This window comes from Plutella xylostella, chromosome 24 (assembly GCF_932276165.1).
Source record: "Plutella xylostella chromosome 24, ilPluXylo3.1, whole genome shotgun sequence".
Taxonomy (NCBI): Eukaryota; Metazoa; Arthropoda; class Insecta; order Lepidoptera; family Plutellidae; genus Plutella; species Plutella xylostella.
The window spans coordinates 2,608,724-2,629,616 of NC_064004.1; the positions used below are offsets into that span (position 1 = coordinate 2,608,724).

General features: G+C 42.8%; 1 protein-coding gene across 1 annotated transcript in view; it reads left to right on the forward strand.

Annotated features, from left to right (window-relative positions):
- Nucleotides 1-20,893, forward strand: part of LOC105395746 (bromodomain and WD repeat-containing protein 3) — a 91,849-nt gene that overhangs the window by 7,313 nt on the left and 63,643 nt on the right. Inside the window, exons 14-32 of the mRNA XM_048629744.1 lie at nucleotides 3,118-3,205; nucleotides 3,621-3,777; nucleotides 5,218-5,315; nucleotides 7,686-7,833; nucleotides 9,402-9,597; nucleotides 11,233-11,370; nucleotides 11,840-11,949; nucleotides 12,717-12,811; nucleotides 13,172-13,260; nucleotides 13,738-13,864; nucleotides 14,482-14,613; nucleotides 14,844-14,974; nucleotides 15,602-15,628; nucleotides 16,457-16,558; nucleotides 17,123-17,226; nucleotides 19,027-19,118; nucleotides 19,507-19,596; nucleotides 19,922-20,118; nucleotides 20,502-20,687. Of these exons, the coding sequence (XP_048485701.1) occupies nucleotides 3,118-3,205; nucleotides 3,621-3,777; nucleotides 5,218-5,315; nucleotides 7,686-7,833; nucleotides 9,402-9,597; nucleotides 11,233-11,370; nucleotides 11,840-11,949; nucleotides 12,717-12,811; nucleotides 13,172-13,260; nucleotides 13,738-13,864; nucleotides 14,482-14,613; nucleotides 14,844-14,974; nucleotides 15,602-15,628; nucleotides 16,457-16,558; nucleotides 17,123-17,226; nucleotides 19,027-19,118; nucleotides 19,507-19,596; nucleotides 19,922-20,118; nucleotides 20,502-20,687 (2,307 nt within the window). The remainder of the gene's footprint in view (nucleotides 1-3,117; nucleotides 3,206-3,620; nucleotides 3,778-5,217; nucleotides 5,316-7,685; nucleotides 7,834-9,401; nucleotides 9,598-11,232; nucleotides 11,371-11,839; nucleotides 11,950-12,716; nucleotides 12,812-13,171; nucleotides 13,261-13,737; nucleotides 13,865-14,481; nucleotides 14,614-14,843; nucleotides 14,975-15,601; nucleotides 15,629-16,456; nucleotides 16,559-17,122; nucleotides 17,227-19,026; nucleotides 19,119-19,506; nucleotides 19,597-19,921; nucleotides 20,119-20,501; nucleotides 20,688-20,893) is intronic.

The window sequence follows — 20,893 nt, forward strand, 5'->3', positions numbered from 1 at the left end:
AACTCTCATTTAAAAAGAAATATGAGAACGCGTATTTCTTCAAAGCACTCTGTACTAATCCTACCATCAATAAGTGTGCTTAAATAAAATTAACTAGGTCTAACTAACGTCTTACTTTGCAATAATAACCAGTGGATCCCGCTTGGGTTTCCAAACTTTAAATGACTTTTTTCAAAAAGTAAAATGACATTTTGAAAATATAAAAAATACACCTATTTCTCAATTTTGCAAATACAAAAAAGAATTACACATTATGGCAAAATAAAATTATTCAAACTTTGTTGTACAAAACAATTAGGTAGGTACTTATTTATCATTGCTTTCTATACAGTCATAATGTTGCAATAGTGGTAGATGTACTCGTACATAGCCGAAATAGGAGATAATAATACTCAAGGGATCACTTAAAAGAACTTTTGTTCTACGTGTTTTTGAAATTCGCGTTTTTTCTCATATAACTTCACCTGACTAGCAAAGTTTGTGTGGAAAATCATTTATTTTGGAATTTCATGTTGTTCAAAATGATCTGCTTGAGTCACTCTCGTCTCTTTCGGCTTAATATACACTTTTTACAGCCAAATATTTTACCCAGTTGAAGTTTTTTTTAATAAGTGTTGCAAATGAACGGAAAACTTTCAAATCAAGCTTTTGTTTATTTTGATCTCTGGTACAGAATAATAACTAGTACTAGCACAGAAGTCCATCTTCGCAATAGCTTTTAACCTTTCCTATGCCGAGCAGCCGCGCACACATGTAACTGCCGTCTGCCGGCGCTTTTTGACAGTAGAGAGCGCCCGCGCGGGAATCACATTTATATGAATATTTGGGTATTATTGTTTGGTACTCAATAATGTATGGATTGTAATTTATTGTCAGATAACTAATGAACGTGTTACAATGAATTTTAATTTGATTTCTATAGGTCATTGATTACAGATTTTTACTTGAAACTGCACCCATCACAGAAAAATACCTCTATTTCAATATAATTTTAGTTTCAATTCATGTTTTTTTATATGTATTACTTGAAGAGATTATATAGCTATCAACTGCTATCAATAAAATATTAGCTCTAGAGTAAATAGATTCATAATTTACATTTTGAAAACTGATTATAATTTGCTTTATTTCAAAAGACTCCATTTTCTGTACATGTGCATGTGTGCGTGACAAGAGCTTGCTCCAGTGCGCCGTGTGCCAGATCTGTCCCAAATCATGGGTGTTCACTTTTGATGAAATAAAACATGAATGATAATATTTTATAATGTTTCGTATTTTAGCATACTAAATTATAAAAACTTAAACGTAAATTACTTACTGAATCATATTTAGTTATTTGTTAGCCTACTTTCCACAAATATGATACTATAAATATATACATATATAAATTTATATAAATAAGACAGATGATCACCCTCTCAGACTCATCTCCACACCCATATCATTCTAAAGAGCCTAAACTTCACGTTCACTAGAGCGAAGATGCTAAAAAATAAAACACGCTGTATAACAACCCAACGCACTTCGTGTACACACACGAGCGGCGGCCATTTTGTTTGCGTATGTGTGTGTGTGTGAATTTTGGATGCACCTTGATAAATATAGATATTCTCTAATATTTTGGCTATTTATTGAATAAACCGATATAAATATGTATTATCATTAAAATTATCTTTATAAATGAAATAAATTATTTATTGATGTTTTTACATAAAAGACTAGAAAACAGTTTAGAAAGTTACGCACCCTTCAGGCAATAATCCGGTACAATTTTAGATCAATAAAAACTAAATTTTTTGTAACTTTTTATATTATTGATTTATCACTATACCTTCAAAATTGAATAAATAACAAGAAAATATAGTATTTACTTACCTTTTGACGTTTTTTCCATACGAAATCACTATTTTATTACCAACAGTCGCGAGTACAAGGACTGTTCAAGGTACCAAAATTTGAATTTCGCGCTCCTAGTAAACAAGTGAAGTTTTTGACTCAATGAATGTTGTCGATGGTTGTTTCATTCATATATAATAAATTACAGGTGATTCCATACTCTATTTCGTGGTAATTAATAACTAAAATCACAAAAATCGCGATGAAGTGCTCTTGGGACAGATCTGTCACTAGGCAGACAAGGGGGGTTGGGACAGATCTGGCACACGGCATTCTAGAGGTTAAAGAAATATGGCTACATCCCATAAACAATAAGATCTAATTTAGATCGCGTTCCAGCCGCACACGTTTTTATTTACTTACCTATCAATTTATTTTTGAGGGAATATGCGCCTTATTTCACTGCACTACGATTCATAATAAGTTATAAGTGGTTATACACATTGAAAAAGAAGCCACCTTAGGGTTGCCTCGGTTAGGAGTAACTTCTTACGGAATCTAGCATACAGCACCACAGACTAACAACTACAACGTTTACTAAGCAACGGACTGAGATTGTAAAAAGAATGTCATGATTTTAAAACAAAATTAATTTGAATTATTTAGAATACAAACCCAAAACATTTACTTCAGTCAAAAAAGATGTTTTTTCTTCATAATATGTGATAATATTGAGATGAAATTGATCATGATGTTCTGTGATGGTTTAGTTGAGCACGAAATCCCACTCAGCGCACATTTTATAATCGATTCATTAATACATTTTGAGGGTAGTCTTGTGTCTGTAAATTTAATTCTATTTTTTTTTTTATATAAAATTTAACGTAGTCGAATTAAATTAAATAGCGCGCGCGCGTATGTCGTCTTTTACTTGCGGCAACCCTCGGCAGCCGACTAGATTGGACCCGCAGAGGTGGCCGCCGTTTTTTAAGGTCATACGCGGAGTGAAACTGGCCTGTCTCTGGTCAGGGAAAATTTCTGAAATGGTCAGGGAAAGTCAGGGAATTTTTTTGAGGATTCTAAGTGGACACCCTGGTAGATGCCTGGCTATATATTTATTAAATAAACCATCAGGCTCGCTTAGTATCCATCTTATCTACAACTCTATAGGTCCCTAAATTAAGAATGAAACAATTAGGCAGTTAAAAAAACCGAACCAAATACCATTTATATATATTTCTTATTCTTGAAGCATAATATATAATTTAAATTTGTTTCCAGGTCGGCTGGTGGTGCATTCCTGGCGGCCGGCTCGGCGGACCACCACGTCAGGCTATACATGATCGAGCCAGGCGCCAGTCCAAGAAGAGTAAGTGGAAACAAAATGAAATATGTTTAGTAGAGATTTTTACAGCTTCTCTTTGAATGTCAAGATAAAAACAAATAGTCTACCACCATTCAAGACTTCTTCAGTATCTTTTAAATTCTTAGCTTACATGTAATACATAAATATATGAATTTTACAACTTCTTCAGTCATTAGAATGGCTTATACATAGAAATAATAGACCAATTCGGGCAGGAAAAGAAACATCATCAAAATATAGTATCTTAAAAAATTACTGCTTTCTTAAACTTTCGGAAAGCTAAAGATCGCATCCAGTGGCGTGCTTTGGGGGAGGCCTACGTCCAGTAGCGGACTGCTATGGGCTGATGATGATGATGATGATGTTCATCATACTTTCATGGTACAACTGTTGCTGATACTAACTATCTACCCTCCAGGTGCTAGAGACAGCGGCTCACAGCGACGCCGTGGACTCGCTCTGCTGGGCGCGGCGCGGCCTCCGCTTCGTGTCCGGAAGCAAGGACGGCACGGCGGCGCTGTGGTCCCTGCAGTGCGCGCAGTGGCGACACACTGTGCTGCGCATAGAGCCCGCCGGTACTACACTAGTGAATACATACATATGTGCTAGAGACAGCGGCTCACAGCGACGCCGTGGACTCGCTCTGCTGGGCGCGGCGCGGCCTCCGCTTCGTGTCCGGAAGCAAGGACGGCACGGCGGCGCTGTGGTCCCTGCAGTGCGCGCAGTGGCGACACACTGTGCTGCGCATAGAGCCCGCCGGTACTACACTAGTGAATACATACATATGTGCTAGAGACAGCGGCTCACAGCGACGCCGTGGACTCGCTCTGCTGGGCGCGGCGCGGCCTCCGCTTCGTGTCCGGAAGCAAGGACGGCACGGCGGCGCTGTGGTCCCTGCAGTGCGCGCAGTGGCGACACACTGTGCTGCGCATAGAGCCCGCCGGTACTACACTAGTGAATACATACATATGTGCTAGAGACAGCGGCTCACAGCGACGCCGTGGACTCGCTCTGCTGGGCGCGGCGCGGCCTCCGCTTCGTGTCCGGAAGCAAGGACGGCACGGCGGCGCTGTGGTCCCGGCAGTGCGCGCAGTGGCGACACACTGTGCTGCGCATAGAGCCCGCCGGTACTACACTAGTGAATACATACATATGTGCTAGAGACAGCGACTACATACATAACAAACAAGTGGTGTCTAGTACTGCGAGGTGGCTAGGTGGCGCCACTGCTGCGAGCTACAAATAAACTCATAAAAAAAAGAACTAATTTACGAAAATTAAAAAAAATAATTCATGAACCTTCGTGAAATATATAGGTAGACGCGCTAAAAGGTGTGCCAGAAGCCCTAGCACAGGGCGTAAGACGCGCACGCCAAGACTTGACAAGAGTTTTGCGTCGCGCTCACTCACATTACGCGGGTTAGAGAACGAGATCGACGGATTACTTTCGTCTTGCGTCCCGTTGTAGTTTTTGCGAACTATCAAAACCTGTACTAGGCCGGGTGTTGCAAAAAGAGTATACTAAGCCGAAACCAGCGTGTATATCGCGAATTTCGAAATTCTGATTTCATTTTCGGGCTTAGATTTAACATACTACACAAGAGCGGTGGTGGCGTAATGGATAAGGCCTCGTCCTCTCAACCGAGAGGCCGTGGGATCAAATCCTGGCCTGTATTAATGAATTCTAATACCACGTGCTCTTATGGTGATGGAAAACATCGTGAGAAAACCAGCACATTTAGATTCTAGATGTGTATCCTAAGTGCATTGTACTTATTCCAAAACGGCGATGTGGTTCGCAACCTGTCACGTGAGTACAAATGTGCTGCGAAAAGTTGGTGGATCGCTTGTGAGCGACCTCTGGGGCCCTTGGGGATTACAGTCGTAAGTGCATATATATGTATACTACACATATAGGTTTCGGCTTCCCTTTTTGCAACACCCTGTAGACTTTCCGAGACTCACTAATTTAAATGTTAAATCCTGTATTAACATATATTTTTTGTACCTTTCAGGTGAAACGACAGACAACAAGAAGCTGAAAGTGACGATGGTACAGTGGGACGTGAGCGACGCGTACATAGTCACAGCCGTGTCTGACTGTACAATTAGAGTAAGTGTAAAGTTTTTATTATTATAATTATGTTAATAAGTAGAACTAATTTGCCGCAGTAATTTTTATTATTTTTTTCAATAATATAAGGAAAATAAATAGCATTCCACATAAATTGTAATGAATCCCATACTCATTTTAGATTGTCGGCTATCAACATAGCTATCAAAACTAGGCTCATATTGTGCTATCTATAGGTAACAAAGTCTACTCATGTACTTTCATCATCTGCCCGTAAATAGTCCACTGCTGGTGAATATAGATAATAGATAGATAATAGATAATAGATAATTTTATTAAAATTCCACAAAAATCATATAAGGTATAACTATTCTAAATATGTTTTAAAGAACTTAAAATAGTTTAATCAAACCTGAACTAAGGTACGCTATGTACTTTGTATTTCAGGTAAGCTTAAAGAGCACATCATGCAACTTAAAAATTCCAGAAGAATACAGTAAAATTTAGTTAACTAATCCGAGCTATATAAAACTAACGGTGTAAGAGTTTAAATTTAATGAGGGACATACATAGATATAAAAACTAGGTTATTAGGTAAATTGGCATAATGAGGTAAACAAAACAAAATTATTACGAGACTATTTTAGACTTGTCAGCAAGGTTTTTATGTCAGCATGTGAAAAGTGTTGTAGCATTAAGATTAATAATCAATAAAACGGTGTCATAATAATAACGTAGGTAAATTATCACGTTCTAGACTATTTTAAACAAGAGCGTTTGTTCGGACCTCATAATCAGTAGAGTTTATCATGTTCAATTCGGCAAATTTTCTTGCTGGACAGGCTTCCTCGCCGGTTTTATGGTCACAAGGTTTTTTGAAGCGGAGGCACGTCGCACATACTGGGGGCTCAGTTGTCTGGGGGCACTCTTTGATGGTATGGCCGACTTGGCCACAGTGGCCACAAGTTGACTCGGGCTCTCGGCAAAATTTGGCTGAGTGGCCATATTGCTGACACTTGAAGCACCTCGAGACATATGTGTAGTCTCTAACGGGGCATGATGACCAGTGAAGATATACTCGACGCTGTGATATCAATAATTTCCGTACGTCAGCTGGGACTTCCAAAATATAATTAGAATTAAGGCCTCCTTTCTTTCCTGATAGATGACTCAGTTTAATACTGCTTACTATGGAATCTCGTTCTGAGTTTGGGAAATGGTCAGTAATATTTTGTTCGTATAAGTAATCAATTACCTGAGTATTACTTAAATTATTGGGTACATCAATAATAATAATTCTTGGTTTCCGTTTGCTGACCTCTGAGATAGTTAGGCCAGCAGAGTTGAACTTCTCGCATTGCTTCAGTTTCTGGATGTCTTCTTTTCTTTTAGTGCTAATAATGACGCCACCGTTCTTTGTTTTCCTGACGCTACTCACGTGCAGTTTTAATTCTTCAGGACTGATTATTTTTTGGACTAAGTTTTTAGTTTCCTCGCTACTTTTTTCTTTATTTTCTGGGAAAATGGCTATAGAGCTGGAGTTGGAAGGTCTAATGACCTGGCTGTTACCCTTTTTGATAACATCCGCAAAGGAAGGTCTGCTGCTTGCTGGATTTGGCTGCTTCTTGCACACATCTTGGATCGAAGTGTTGAGGGCTTCGAGACATTTTCGTACACCTCCTTGTTCATAAAGATGCTCTATCTTCTCCTGGGCTGTGATCGCGTGCTGCTTCACTGATTGATATTGCACAGCCATTTGTGAGGTCCCAGCACCAATCTTACGGCAGAGGGTGGCTATTCGTAACTTCTGGTCCGAATTAAGTTTTCCTTCAGTAGAGATAATGCAGACCTCATTTAGACAACTTTCTATATGGGCCATCCATTTTTGAATCTCAGGGGTCGAAATAACTTCTATCACAGGCGGTGCAGGTTTATCTTCCTGATGCTGATGGTCCCCCGTGCAGGGGGAGGCGGGAGGGGGGCTCCGGGCAGTCCTGGAGCTGCGGTTAAACGGGCTCGCTTCCGCGTTCGACATGTTGGTACAAAGTTCACTAGTCCATGTTTGTAGCTCACTCTTGACACAGTTAGAAGAAATGCTGATACATGAATCAGATAAAATATTTCATAAACAATTAACTAAATTTGCGTCCGCATGCGACGGCGGTCAAACTATGATATCCTCAATAGAATAGCAGCAGCCTCAGGAAAAACCTCATTATAAAATTTACCGACTAAGATGTCAGTCCTGCTAATTGTAGGGCATCCGACACTACAATTGCCACTCGAGAACTTTTGTACCCTAATAGAGAAATTTTACATAAAAAATCTGATGAATAATCTAATCATCCTTGGTTTTTCATACCACCGGCCTACAACCACTTCGCCTCTAACAAAATCTTTACTTCACAGGTATGGTGCTCAAAAACGGCCACCCAAGTGAAAGTGCTGTTCGGGCACTCGGACGAGGCGTATGTCCTGGAGGCGCACCCGTGGCTGCGCGGCGTGTTCCTGTCCGCGGGGCACGACGGACAGCTGCGAGTGTGGGACGCCGCCACCGGTCAGTCTTAGAGCCGAGCGAAGCGACCTCGCATTCCTAAACCCTTGAGAGCCGAGCGAAGCGAGGCAATATATACTTAACCGCCAATTCCTAAACCTTAAAGAGCCGAGCGAAGCGAAGCCATATATCTCAACCCAGCATTCTCTAAAGCCTAACCTTATCGGCATTTTCTAAACCCTAATAATAGCCGAGCGAAGCGAGGTATGTGTATACCAGCCCGGTATTTCTTAAAACCTAGAGCGCCGAGCGAAGCGAGGCAGCACAAACATAACCACGATTCCCTAAAGTGTAAAGTGCCGAGCGAAGCGAGGCCACACATTTCAACCCTGCATACTCTCAAGCTTTTAGAACCGAGCGAAGCGAGGCAATACAAATTTGGCCGGTATTTCCTAAACGGTAAAGAGCCGAGCGAAGCGAGGCCATATAAACCAACCACCAATATCAATACTGTAGCATATTCGAGTCAACAGTTACACTAATTACAAATCCGGGTTTTCAGCAAAATTATCTCGAAATGGTGGGAAGCCTCCCCTTACCCCCCACAATGCCATACTGCTCTTACTTATTTAAATCTGTTCTTTGGAATCTCAGCTCTCTAGTGGTATAAATTAATTTAAGATGCTTACGATATTTCAAAAGATATAACGAAAATGGTGATGCCCATTTTTTTTGGGAGTTCAACTTTCTAAGATACATCCCCTTACCAAAACCATAGACGTTCATCGTATTTACGTCAAAAATATCAGTGCTTTTTGTGACAGCTGTTAGACGCCATATTTGTTTTGGTGACTACTGGCGCCGCAGTGGGAAAACATTGAACTTAATTCACTATCTGTTTGATTTTAAGTCCGCTAACTAGTTGGACGTTTTGTGACGCTGGTACAATCAACGTTCGGCAGAGTCATACCATGCAATGAATGCGCTAGTCATTCAACCAAAAAGGAGATTCAACCAGATGCCTGCGACATATCCACCAAATAGGCGATATACTGAAGAAAAACAACATTAGGAGTTTCCGAAACTGACAAGCGATGAGGAGATTTATGAATGTAGAGGAAGCGAAAGAAGTATGTCAGGATCGTGGCACATGGAGGTCCATAGTCTCTGCGTACTCTGGGATACAGGCATTTATAATATTAAAGCTGTCAAAATGTTTTTTTTTAATTCGACTTTATGAATGTTTCCGTAAATCTTATTTTCCACTGGCAAAATTTGTAATTTGACATTTTATAATTTTGTGCCTTCTGAATCGACATCAATATTATCAATAAACTCTTTTAAGAGTTGACCTATTGTAAAAAATCTACCTATAGTTTCCTGTAGAAATATACCACAAATCCATCCCCCACAGGCGAAACAATAGCGACCTTCCACAACTGTATAGAAGGCAAAGGCTAGGCTATAAAATTAAAACCCTTGTCATTACTGTCCTGGAAAATTTATGAATTTCTGAAAGTCATAGTTTTTAGGTTGTTTAAAAAAACTTAAGAGTCTCCCTTGTCCGTTTGACCCATACTTATATTGTATATCAAACTTATGTAGACTTACCATAAACCTATCTCCAACAGGCGAAACAATAGCGACCTTCCACAACCGCATCGAAGGCCAAGGCTGCGGCGCCATCTTCGACGCTGCGTGGGGCTGCGACGGCGCCGTCATAGCCTGCAGCGACTCCCACGGACACCTGCTGCTGCTGGGCCTGGGCCAGGGACACCGCCTGTTCCGCCAGCTGCCGGCCGAGCTGTTCTTCCACACCGACTACCGGTCAGTAGAGGGGCTCCCACGCCGACCAGTGTGGTATAGAGCGTGGGACACCCCTTTCTCATATGCTTCGCATATGAATTTAGACACTTGTTAAACAGTGTTTAAGTTACAGACACCCTTTCTCATATGCTTCGCATATGAATTAAGACACTTGTTAAACAGTGTTTAAGTTACATACAGCTCTTTCTCATATGCTTCGCATACCTATATAGAGCGTGGGACACCCCTTTCTCATATGCTTCGCATATGAATTTAGACACTTGTTAAACAGTGTTTAAGTTACATACACCTCTTTCTCATATGCTTCGCATACCTATATGTTCGCGTGGGACACCCGCTTTAAAGGACTTAAGTTGACCGCATCTCGGGGCAGGGCTGCTTGGCCATCTTCGACGCTGCGTGGGGCTGCGACGGCGCCGTCATAGCCTGCAGCGACTCCCACGGACACCTGCTGCTGCTGGGCCTGGGCCAGGGACACCGCCTGTTCCGCCAGCTGCCGGCCGAGCTGTTCTTCCACACCGACTACCGGTCAGTAGAGGGGCTCCCACGCCGACCAGTGTGCTGCAGAGCGTGGGACACCGACTACTGGTCAGTCGGAAGAGAGAGAGAAATAGTTGACGAAAAGAGGCATGGGGTCCGAAAAAGCTAGCTTTGCTGCTCAAACAAGTGCCAATACGAATTTTTTGATACTTAGATGTTATCATCATCATCACGACCCATTACGTCCCCACTGCTGGGGCACGGGTCTCCTTCCAATTAAGTGTTTAGGCCTAGTCCACCACGCTGGGCTAGTGCGGGTTGGTGGACCCCAACACAAGCAAGTTTGTGCTGAGAGAGTTGTCGGGTAAGTGGGCAACCCGACTGTCAGACGTTTTCAAGCCGCCCGAAGGCCTCTGACTAGGCTTAACAACTGCTGCCGAAGCAGCAACCGGGACCCACGGCTTAACGTGCCGTCCGAAGCATGGAAGCGTCCAGATAAGCACCACTTGAAATTGGTCACCCATCCAATGGCTGACCGTGTCAGTTGTTGCTTTACCTCAGCAATCAGTTACGATCACTGAAGCCCGCTCGACTACGGACGCTTCATGTATAGATTAGACGCTTAGATGTTATAGAAACCCATATTTTACCTGTTGCAAAATTAGTATCTTCCTATTCTAGTTTGGAAAGAAAGAAGGGCAATAGTTTAAAACCCAGTTTCACATTTGAGAATGTCAAGTTAAGCTGAACATGAGTATGGTGAGTGCAAGATACGAGTTATTCTTCATGAGGATGGTTTGCTGAACGTTCAGGTAGCCGTTTCATCGAGTGATATAACTGATAACATCACTGTTGGAGTAGCTACCATCTTGGTGAGATCATCTACTGGTCCTGCTGGGCACCTGCCCCTTCTTGCAGCTGGTGAGTGTGTGCTAGCACTGGAGGCGCAGTTGAGATGGGGAGATATATGCTGGATCTACAGTTACTGGTCACATGTGAATCTAATTAATACCGTCGTATCGTTGTGAGTAGGACAGTTCATGCTTAGATTCATTCAATTGAAATACGTCAGTATCTAAGCCACTTTCTATCCCGCAATTCCCAGAAAACCCATCTAAAATCGAAGATATATCTAATTAAACCCTTTGTCCGCAGGCCGCTAGTCCGCGACGCTTTAGGCGGCGCCCTAGACGAGCAAACAGAGACGCCCCCGCACCTGATGCCGCCCCCGTTTCTAGTGGACGTGGAGGGCGCGCCGCACCCGCCGCAGCTGCAGCGCCTCGTGCCCGGCAGGTATAACTAATTTACAAGAAAAACAAAGAAAAAATTGTGACAAAATCTCTGCTCTATGTGATGAATCTTGGGATGCCACGTATTGTCGAGTGGGGTGACACATGACAAAATTAGTTTTTTTTTTGCTACGCATAGTTGCAACAGGGAATAAATTTGCTTACTTAGCAATAAAAAATACCTACATTTAATAAAACAAACACACTCTCGCTATTTTGTGATTTGTCAGAAATCACTGCGAGCAATGTGACTGCAGATATAGTCAGTAGTGTGTGTTTCTCTAGTCAGAGGCTTTCAAAACATCTGACAGTCGGGTGGCCCACTTACCCGACAACCCGCACTAGGCCAGCGTGGTAAACTAGGCCTAAACCCTTCCTTCATTGGCAGGAGATCCGTGCCCCAGCAGTGGGATTGCGATAGGTTGATGGTGAAAAAATGCAGTATTAACATGTTTCCTTATTACAATTTCCAGGGAGAACCTGACCCTCAGCCAGTTGATCCCGCTGACGGGTGACGAGGACGCCGGCAGCTCGCAGCTCGACCTCATGATCGAGGCTCTGAGGAGGAGGCATGAGGATGACGGTAATTTTTCTATTCTATTCTCTGTGGGGGTGTCAGTACCTGCACCTGGCTCTCTCGAATGGAACCTTTGTGCATATCCCCAAGGTCTAAACTGCATTCCTTAGCTTGGACCATTTCTCACCACGCTCTACATTTGCTAAATCTAGATATGCAGGTTTCCTCACGATGTTTTCCTTTACCGTAAGAGCGATGGTATACATTGTACTTAAATTCAAAGAACTCATTGGTACATGTCAGCGCCGGGATTGAAACCGCATCTCTGGCGTGAGAAGCGGGGGCTTACCCGACTGAGCTACCACCGCTCTTTACGGCTGAATGGTGTAGTGGTTAGTGGCCCTGACTGCTATGCCGAAGGTCCCGGGTTCGATTTCCGGCTGGTGCAGATATTTGTTTAAAGACAGATATTTATACTCGGGTCTTGGGTGTTGATAGGTATTTATTTCTAGACACTTTATTGTATACACAAAACAAAGACAAAAACATGAAGACAGAAAAAGTAAGAAGTGCACAAAGGCGGGCTTATTGCCAAGAAGCAATTTCTTCCAGCCAACCCTTGGTTGATGGAAAACTAAAGTGATATTCACACGAAACTCTTTATATATTTAGTTTGTATCTATCTATGTATTTGTATCAGCTGTCCGACACCCATAACACAGGTTCAGCCTAGCTTGAGGTCGGATGGCCGTGTGTGAGTTGTTTATTTAAATCTCTTTCTTTATTTTCATGACCTTATATCATGACTGTTTATCAAATATCTAATATTGCAGGTCCAATAATGAACGGGCTCAACCACTCTTTGGACGACGAGCACCGCTCCGTGTGGCGCGGCTCCGGAGTCAGGAGGACCTTGGGGTCATGGCAGGTAGGCTCATATTGCAATGACAATAAATTGTTCACCTACGCGATAACAATTTGTATGGCATCTTGATCAGCGCCCCTGTCGGTAACGTTAGAAAGTAATAAAACAAATTCCAGTGTCTTCTATCGAATTCGTATACAAGTCGACAATACTGGTGATCGGGATACTTATGCATGGTATTGCACGAAAACACTTTTGTGGCTCAGATGAATATTGAATACACCGAAGAGAGCGATACCTACTCACCGTAAATCAAGAAATCTGGTTGTTAAAAAATCCATACGCCATTAGATGGAGTGTGTGGGCCCTAAACATGGTTTACCTTTTTGTGAAAATACATAATATTTACTTTTTTGCTTACAGCGCGGCTCGCCGTTGCACGCGCCGCACGACATATCGCCGCTGGTGCCTCCGCTCGCGCCCGCCGCCAGGGCAGAGATTGAGAAGAAGGGGTAAGTCATTGTACAGTACACTACAGAGACAAGTGTCCACACGAGGCACGACGTATCGCCTCTAGTGCCGCCGCCAGGGCCGAAATCGAGAATAATGGGTAATTGTGCCATTGTACAGTACACTACAGAAACAAGTGTCTACCCACTTTATGAGTGGTTCCGTAAATCTCGTTTTCCACTGGCAAAATTTATAGTTTGACTTTGCTTCAATAAAATTTTGTGCCTCCAGAATCAATACCATTATAAATAAAATACTGTCGAATAAAGGTCACCGCTCCCGCTCCCGTAACATAAACTGATCGCCTCTTTTTCTTCTGTTAACCAGTAGAACGTGAGTTCGCGAACGCCTGGTTGACAGAAGAAAAAAGGCTCACGAATTTTCCTCTTCACCATATTATCAACATTTCACTTGCGTCCCAAAAATGGAATTAGTTCATGTCAATCCTATAGTAAACAATCTGATCAATCTGTCCACAGGGCGGAGTTATACGAGATGGAGCTGGCGTGGTACAAGCGCGAGCTGCGGCGGCGTCCGCTCATGATCAGCACGGCTACCGGCAGGAAGAAGGTGGGGCGTCCCACGCCCAAGCCGAGGCCTAGGACTGTGAGTAGAGTGTAGTATAGTACGGGTTGTGATTGGTCAAAGTCAAAGATTATTATTTGTCATCAAAGTCTTGTTTTAGAACTAATGGTGACTCATAAAAATAATGCCCATAAGGATCACATTATTAAAGCTCCGCTTCCCATTTTGCCTACTTCCCAAAATGACAACTTGTTTGTATAACAATAAGGGCGCCTTCAAATTAGTCGCTAATTGTCGCGCGGCTGCAGCGCTGCTGCAGCGCTGCAGCCGCGCTGCTGTCAAAATCCATATAAATTTTGTAATTTAAAAGATGCGCGACTGCAGCGCCGCAGCAGCAGCAGAATATCGAGACCGCGCCGAAATACCAGAGCAGATGACCCGACGAGAGGCTGCCAACGACTGAGTAGACTGTCAAAAATAAAAGAACCTACCCACATACAAATATAAGAACCTACCCACATACAATTATTAAAGTGTTCGTCGGTACCGAACAGTAACATTATCTATGATCTAAAAAAACTAAACAAAAAGTGCTACGCTACCATACCAGAGAGATACACACACACAGTCAACTTAACCTTACAACACTAATCTTTTTCCATCTGGGGTAAAAATACTTACCATTGTTTTTTCCGCAGATACCTCGCCCAGAACCTGAAGAGGAGCCCATAGTCTCATCCAGCGGCACCGAGTCATCGTCGTGTTCGATCGTGACCGGCGGCTCGCGCCTCGCCTACTCCTCGAGGGAGTCTGATGACTCCAGGTATGACGTCATCATAAAGATAAAGATAAATACAAAAAGAAAAATACAGAATTAAAGAAAAGAAATACATATACAAAATAACAAGGCCAAAAAAAAAAATTAATATAAAATTTACATGAGACAAAAACAAAAATACAGGCAAAATATAAAACAATAACACAACGGGTTGCTGTCCGGAGTGTCGAAACGGCACCAGCTCAGCATGAGCTGTGGACAGTAAGGCCACAGCGCTGATTTTCAGCTGGCCCTTTCATCATCATCATCTTGCTCCTCATAGTCTCATCCAGCGGCACCGAGTCATCTTCTTGTTCGATCGTGACCGGCGGCTCGCGGCTCGCCTACTCCTCGAGGGAGTCTGATGACTCCAGGTATGACGTCATCATCATCTTGCTCCTCATAGTGTCATCATCATCATCATAACTTATATTGTCCTTCAGGCTATAGAAGTCTACTGCTGGATGTAGGCCTCTCCTAAAGCACGCCACTGGATTAGATCGATTCGGGATCGGGATTTTTACCTTACCGGCTACCCCTTAAGTCTGGTGGGAGTTTATATACTAGTATAACAGTTCGAGCAGAGAAAGTAATAGAGGACAACTCCCCAGACTTATAAATTTTCCCATTTTCTTTCACTTCTGGTACAGTGTAGTTTTGTACAGTAAAAAGCTCTTCATTGTATAATATTATGTTGTTGTAATTTGCATTATACTCACTAACTAAATTTTATTGTGATTACTTTATAATTCCATCGTACAGTGCCACAAACTTATCTGTTCCGGTGACAGCTCACATAAATGTCTAATATTTCTTAATTCTATAAGATTTTAAGTTTGATCGTATTGTTAATTAGCTCTTGCGGTGTGAATAAACCCATCTAATCTTTTAAAATATACAATTCATTAGTAAGTTATGAGATATGGATGAGTTTAGTTCCCTGTCACCGGAACAGATAAGTTTGTCGCACTATAATTTAAACGTATTTTTGTTTCACGCAGCTCACATTCGGGCAGTAAGAGTGACAAGTAAGTATTCATTCACTGTTCTGCATGCATTCAGAGAAGATTTAAAAAAATCTTTTATTTGTTCTTTATGTGATAACACATTCTATCCATTCATACAATAATTTACTGCATGTATTCAATCAGTTCAGTCAGACGACCGAATGGCGTAGTGGTTAGTGACCCTGACTACTGAGCCGAAGGTCCCGGGTTCGATTCCCGGCTGGGGCAGATATTTGTTCAAATACAGATATTTGTACTCGGGTCTTGGGTGTTGATATTTATATTTAGTATCTATCTATCTATGTATTTGTGTAGATATATCAGCTGTCCGACACCCATAACACAGGTTCTGCCTAGCTTGGGGTCGGATGGCCGTGTGTGAGATGTCCCCACATATTTATATATTATTTATTTATTTATTAGTTACATAATTTTCTACATTTATTAGCTCCGTACTTTAGAAACTCTTATCGTTTCTTACAATCATCGCTATTAATCAAATCAAATCAAATCAAATATTTTATTGCCATCAAGTGTACATTGATCTTAAATAAAATAGTTTAACACGGTTTCAGTATCAATAACTAGTATAAAACAACAAAGGTTGGTTGGAAGAAATTGCTTCTTGGCAATAAGCCCGCCTCTGTATATACTTACTACTTTTAAGTCCATTTTTGTTACTGTTTTTATTATTATACAATAAAGTGTTTATAAATAAATAAATAAATAAATAAAACATACTTTATTCCCATAAAAGCATACAATTTTAACACCTTGACCCTATAACTATATGTATAATACTCTATGGTTTTATCCTCATAATAATGTTAACCTTTATCTACCCTACAGCAGCAGTTCATCCAAATCGTCCCAATACTCGGACTGGGAGGCAGGCGAGCGCCTGGCGCCCCCCGCGCGCGCGCGCCGCCGCCCCGTGCAGCCCACCAAGCGGTCAGTACTGTCGGTTATACAGGGTGCTGCATAGATTATACAGGGTGCTGCGAAACCTGACCCTTCTCTCATAGCAACCATGCTTCTGAGAGGAGTCAGATTTGTACATGTTGGGTGCTGCGAAATAATGTGCGTAGAATCTTGGCTGAAAGAAATGGCGCTCCTAATCCCACCAAGCGGTCAGTACTTGGATGCGTCTTGGTGTTCTTCATTCAGCCGTAGGGTAAAAAAAATATCGTCTTCATAGTAAGATCCAAGTGTCTATAGCGAAGCACACATGATTTTTCGCGAATTTCAAAAGCCGTAAAACTAAATTTGTTCGGTACCCCCTTTCGACTTAGTATACAATTTTTGAAACACCGTGTAGTCTAAAACAAATCATTTTGAGTCTATATACTGCACTAAAGGTCCTCATTTACCAACATTATATCCCATTCCACGGGGAAAGACATCTAATACAAACAAAACTACCCTTACTGAATGTAATAAAGGTTCTGTCAGATGTCTTTCCCCGTGGAATGGGATATAACTACTAAATATACTACAACACCAGTGTCCTATCAGGTACAGCCCGGGCATTGCGGCGCCGAAGCGCAGCGAGCGAGCCGTCCCGAGCGCCTCGACCAGCGCCGCGCCGCCCGCGACAACTGTCAGTGAGCTGCCTGAAGGTAACTACTATACATACTACAACACCAGTGTTCTATCAGGTACAGTCCGGGCATTGCGGCGCCGAAGCCTCGACCAGCGCCGCGCCGCCCGCGACAACTGTCAGTGAGCTGCCTGAAGGTAAGTACATACAATACAATACTGCCCGCTGGACCGACGACCTTGGGCGGGTTGTCAGTAGTGGCTGGATGAGGACGGCCGATAACGAAGTGTTGTGGCGCTCCTTGGGAGAGGCCTATGTTCAGCAGTGGATGATTTTTGGATGATGATGATGATGTACAAAATACTGTAATATCGTAGGCTTTCAAAAATATAAAAATACTTCAAGTTAGTAATAATAATGCTCGAAAAAAGCACTGGTTCTCCATTTAAGACCTTTATTTGAAGAGAGCAAAGACTAGCGGAAGAACATGTGGCGACATCTATAATGAATACGCGCAAGCATAGAAGTCCAAGATATAGATCCTGCAAAGAGATATCAAGGACGACCAACAGATGGCATGGAAGAGTGAAAGCAAAAATACCAATTCCTACATCGCGGTATCTAAGAATTACAGCTACTCAGTATATATACAGAATCCCGACATGTAACCGTCGGGCAGTTGCCCACCAAGCTAAACCGCCCAGCTTGGTCGGAGGATCCTCCCTTTTCAATGGAGGAGTGGCAACACCTTCGCTCCTCCATATTGGTGACCCCTACAACCTGAACACGACCTGATGATGACCATGCAGAACAGCAGCAGCAGAACATCTTCCACCATGTCGATGACCTCACAGACGATCAGCAGACCTTCCAGAAGCTACAAGATGAAGTCCAGCAACACCATCACCCCCACAGCATCCTTCAGTAGCCACCCGAGTCAACCAGCTTGCAGATTCCATGGGCACCCTGACCACCAGCTTGCAGCGGAAATGCGCGAGCCTGGTCACACCCTAGAGCAGACAGACTGCAGCGACCTTGCAGTGCACTTCGGCCAGCCGTAGCAGCGTCGGTCCAGGGTCCACCTCTCCTGGTCGAAGAAGCATTGGGGCAACGCACCGGAACAGTCGTAGCAGAGCGATCCTTGCAGTCCACTTCAAGCCGGTACGATCGAGCGTCAACTCTCCCGGTTGGAGCTGGATTGGGGACATCGCCACGCGCCTAACCATGCACTACTCTTCAAGCCGGTACGATCGAGCGTCAACTCTCCCGGTTGAAGACGAAGTGGGGTTACGGCGAATGAAGACCGCAGATAGTCCTGAAAGGCGGACTAGCGGCAATCTGGCCTGGTGAACAAGACTAATCAAGATGCACTGAAGAATAACTGAAGAATATCGACCTACGGTCTCGGGGAGGAGTGATGTGGCGACATCTATAATGAATACGCGCAAGCATAGAAGTCCAAGATATAGATCCTGCAAAGAGATATCAAGGACGACCAACAGATGGCATGGAAGAGTGAAAGCAAAAATACCAATTCCTACATCGCGGTATCTAAGAATTACAGCTACTCAGTATATATACAGAATCCCGACATGTAACCGTCGGGCAGTTGCCCACCAAGCTAAACCGCCCAGCTTGGTCGGAGGATCCTCCCTTTTCAATGGAGGAGTGGCAACACCTTCGCTCCTCCATAAACATATACACAATACAATATGTGGGGACATCTCACACACGGTCATCCGACCCCAGGCTAGGCAGAGCCTGTGATATGGGTACCGGACAGCAGATATATCTGTAACACAGATACATAGATAAATACATATTAACACCTATTACCATCTTGTTCGTCGATAATCTAAATATTTGTATATGTTTTCAGCGTACCGTCCAGGCGAATGGTTGACGGCCGTGATGCCCAGAAAGGCCCCCTACTACCCTCAAATGGGTGACCATTGCGTCTACTTTAGGATCGTGAGTACTCATAGTAAATTAAGTGTGTGTGATAATCTAGGGTACATTCGAGTCCGCGTTGTTCTATGGATAATCTACTTTAGATAGTCGATTTGTTGAATGTGTACAAAAACAATAGTGGTGCTTTTGATCCGTACTAATATTTACTCTTACACATTTTACACTCAGGGCACACGATGACATCGTGATAATATGCGGTTTCATACATACACATTTGACACTCATGTCACGTGCAAATTAATCTTACACTTTTGACACTGAGGGCTTGCAAGCCAACTCTGACTACGGTGATTTTAATACAGTTTTCAAACTAAACGGTTTTATTAATGCACATTTTACACTTATGTGAATCTTGCATTTAATTTACTCTTACATATTTGAAACTCAGGGTCACCAGAGGTACTTCGAAGCAGTGTCGGAGAAGGACGTCTACAAAGTGAATCCGCGAGATAAGCCGTGGGAGAGAACACAGATTAATGTAAGTAATGTAATCATGAATTTGTACAATTTCATGTTTCTCATCAAAAACCTCAAATATTACTTTTTAAGAGATTATAATTTTTTTATGCTTGTCAAATATGTCCATGTTTCGAAGGTCCTGTTTTTAAGTGCACCCGGAGGACAAGTTAAGAGGACCCGTTCCTATAACATAGTGTCTTATATAACTTTGCCTACCCCGCAATGAAACATATTACTACTAAAGCCGTTAATGAGGGCAATTTCGCTCTCGAGCCATTATTTATTTATCCATTTGCCATCTGAACAAGTATTTACTGAGCTTTAAAACATCTTATTACCCACAGGACTGCGAGCCAGTGAAAGTGGTCGGCATTAAATACGTCATCAAGCCACCGCGCGTCGCCTGCCTACGACTAGCTTGCACCAACCGACGGGCCAGCTTCACAGTGCGATACCATGACATGCCAGATGTGATAGACTTTCTGATACCGATGCAGCATTACGAGGCAGCTGTTGCCAGAGGCTGGAGCCAGGGAGACAGGTAAATATTAAATGGACAGAAAAGTTGTTTTAACGCCATCTATGGTCATACCCGGCAACTACTACCGCTGGTATTGAAATGTCCATTTAGCGCCATCTATTTTTGGATCTTGAAACTACTACAGTTGTTGATGAAATGTCCTTTTAGCGCCATCTATTGTTGAAGCTTGAAACTAGTTACTACAGTTGATGATGAAATTTCATTTTAGCGCCATCTCTAATTATAGCTTCAAATTAGTTACTACAGTTGTTGAGGAATTTTCCATTTACCGCTATCTATTGTTGTAGTTTGGATGGCTCTAAAATGGCACTTCATCAACAACCGTACTAGTTTCAAGCTACAACAATAGGTGGCGCTAAAATACAATTTTACCGTCTCCCCAGATTCCGCTGCATGATAGACGACTCGTGGTGGACGGGCGTGATCCTCGAGTCGACGGGCCCGGCGGGGGGCGCGGGGGGCGGCTGGGCGGGGGCGGGGGGGCACTTCCTGTCGCTGCGCGTGCGCTGGGACAACGGCGAGGTGGAGCGGCTGTCGCCGTGGGACCTGGAGCCGCAGGATTTGACGCGGTATGTTGGAATGTGTTGTGACATTCATCTTCTTCTTTCTAAAGGTTCAACGCTATAACTAGCGCTGGCATTTGAAAAAAAAAACATAACATCCGTTTAAAAGCATTTTCTGAATACTACCATGTTTTAGGAACTCTTCATGCTTATTCCAATTATTAGAACCTACCTCTCAATACCCATAAAATGTAGAAGTAGTAACAAACGCT